General features: G+C 36.6%; 1 protein-coding gene across 2 annotated transcripts in view; it reads right to left on the minus strand.

Moving 5' to 3' along the window:
* Positions 1-326: 326 nt before the first annotated feature.
* Spa17 (sperm autoantigenic protein 17) overlaps positions 327-2,264 on the minus strand; it is an 11,785-nt gene continuing 9,847 nt past the window's right edge. Inside the window, exon 5 of one of the 2 annotated variants that reach the window (XM_021207932.1) lies at positions 327-522. In XM_021207932.1, the coding sequence (XP_021063591.1) occupies positions 376-522 (147 nt within the window). In that variant the 3' untranslated portion in view covers positions 327-375. The remainder of the gene's footprint in view (positions 523-2,264) is intronic. The other variant, XM_021207933.1, reaches the window with a different exon arrangement.

Raw genomic sequence — 2,264 nt, forward strand, 5'->3', positions numbered from 1 at the left:
AAAAAAAAAGACTACACTGTTACCACAGAAGAGAAACATGTCTTAAAGCTCAGTTTCCAGGTGTGAGTTAGAGAGCTTTACTTGTTAGGTGTTGGACCACATGACCCAAGGTCTCTGAAGCTTTAGACACTTCTGTTCAGATGCTGAGTTCAGAGGCTTGGGACAAATATAGCTAATCCTCCTGTTCCCAGGGGAATCTTCAAGGGGTGTGTTTCAATGACATGTTTATTAAACAAACGCTCATGACAGATTTTCACAACAGCAACAAATGTTATTCCACAACATCACATCTCCCTTACTGAAGAAAAAAAGACAATCACAACACTGATGGATTTGGATTACTTTTCATGTTTCGGGGGGTTAAAACCTGTGGTCTCAATTGTTTGCCTCTTTTTTCAGATTTTCATTCTTATCTGACTTCATCTTCTTTACCTCTTCTCTAGCCACGTGTCCCCGGAAGAGGGACTGGATTTTGAGAGCAGCTGCCTCCTCCTGTTCTCTTTCTTCCTCAGTAGACTCCTCCTTCATTGAAAGGAGAGAAAGTGAGAGACTTTCCAGAACGCTGTATTTTGATGCCACAGAAATGCCAGCTTACAGATGCAATTGTTTGAGGTCTGTTGCTTCCTGGGGGGATTTTGGGACACACCGTATGTGTACCAAGGACTGAATGCCAAAGAAACAGTGAGGGATTCAGCTTACCATCCTTCAATATGTCTTAATACAAGATCATCGTCTACGTCTTTTCTTTTGTTGTTCCCAGATAGCACCTACTTTAAGTTTCCTGAGAAATTATGTTAGGATGGGGAAGCAAGAAAGAATCCTTGAAGTACAGTGTCTGTGTTAACATCAGCAGGTGTGCTATTTTGAAATAGTCCTGATTAGACAAGATAGAGTAAAATGATAAATTCTAATCTCTAGATGTTTAGACAATGAAAGCCATACATTTAGAGGTTGAGCATCAAACAGAAAGTTACTCTACTGCTACTGGGTTTATCATCAGGGTTGGCAGAACAGTGATATACAATTTCTTTTAAATTTAGGTATAATTGACAGATGGAAAAATTCATGGATCCTAAATGTAGAACTGAAAATATATATGGCCCTTAATGTATCTTTTTTTTTAAGCTAAAAAGATGTTAAACACACATTCAAGAATTCCCAAGTTATCACATGTATTGAAAAGTTGAAATATTTTAACTTTCCCAAATTTTCCTAAGTAGTCATTAATTGTAGTTGTGTATGTGTATATTTATGTATGTTTATGAATCCTTCCAAATTTTCTATATATATGAGTTCATTTACATGAAGACATGCTTTTCACTTTAAAACAAGACAATGCTAATCACAATGCTCTTCAACTACTCTCCCTGGAACAACCAATCTATGCACTCTTTGCTGTGCTCTCACTTTGTGGGTAATTTTGCTCAGTTTGAATGGGAGGGACATGACCATTGTGCTTCATTGTACTGATGTCACTCTCCAGTGATTTAGTCACTCAGTCACCTATTGATGGACCTTTGAGCTGTTCAATCCCCTTCATTACAAACAGTGAGATACATTTAGCTCTTAAACTTGTAAATACAAATAGACTGGCATAAAATTCTTTAAGATGATTCTCCAATCAAGTGAATTACTCTTAAGTTAAAAATCAATGAGACCTTAACACAAACTCATATTCTTGAATTCCTATTACATATGATGCCAGCAATAACTGGATTGTACCGATACTATTGTAGAATAATTAAATAATGTAAGAAAAAGTATGTCTCAGTGGTGGGAAGTACAGTTCTCCTTGAGGGGCAAGTTCATTTTAGGTATCAAATGTTGCTAACTGAGATACTAGGACCTGAAAAGGAACTCAAAGGTTTGAATTGTGATATTGTACAGAATGAATTCTTTTACACAAAATCCAGTCTTTCTTAGTTTCGACTAAAAATAATACAGGCAATCATGTGCTGTATTTGTTTGTTTTAACATAATGTGCTATATGAGTAAATGTTTAACTGGCTCTACAGAGAAATAACAGAATAAAGCAACGTACCACCAAAGCTCTGGTTTACAGTGTTACCTTAGTCTCGATACTCTCCTGTGGCTGACTTTAGGTTATCAAAACGATGTTGCTAACAACAGATCCTGAGGAAATCCAAAACATCATCAGATCCTACTACAAAAGGCTATATTCAACAAAACTGGAAAACCTGGATGAAATGGACAAATTCCTAGACAGATACCAGGTACCAAAGTTAAATCAGGATCAGATTAAC

This window comes from Mus pahari, chromosome 10 (assembly GCF_900095145.1).
Source record: "Mus pahari chromosome 10, PAHARI_EIJ_v1.1, whole genome shotgun sequence".
Classification (NCBI taxonomy): Eukaryota; Metazoa; Chordata; class Mammalia; order Rodentia; family Muridae; genus Mus; species Mus pahari.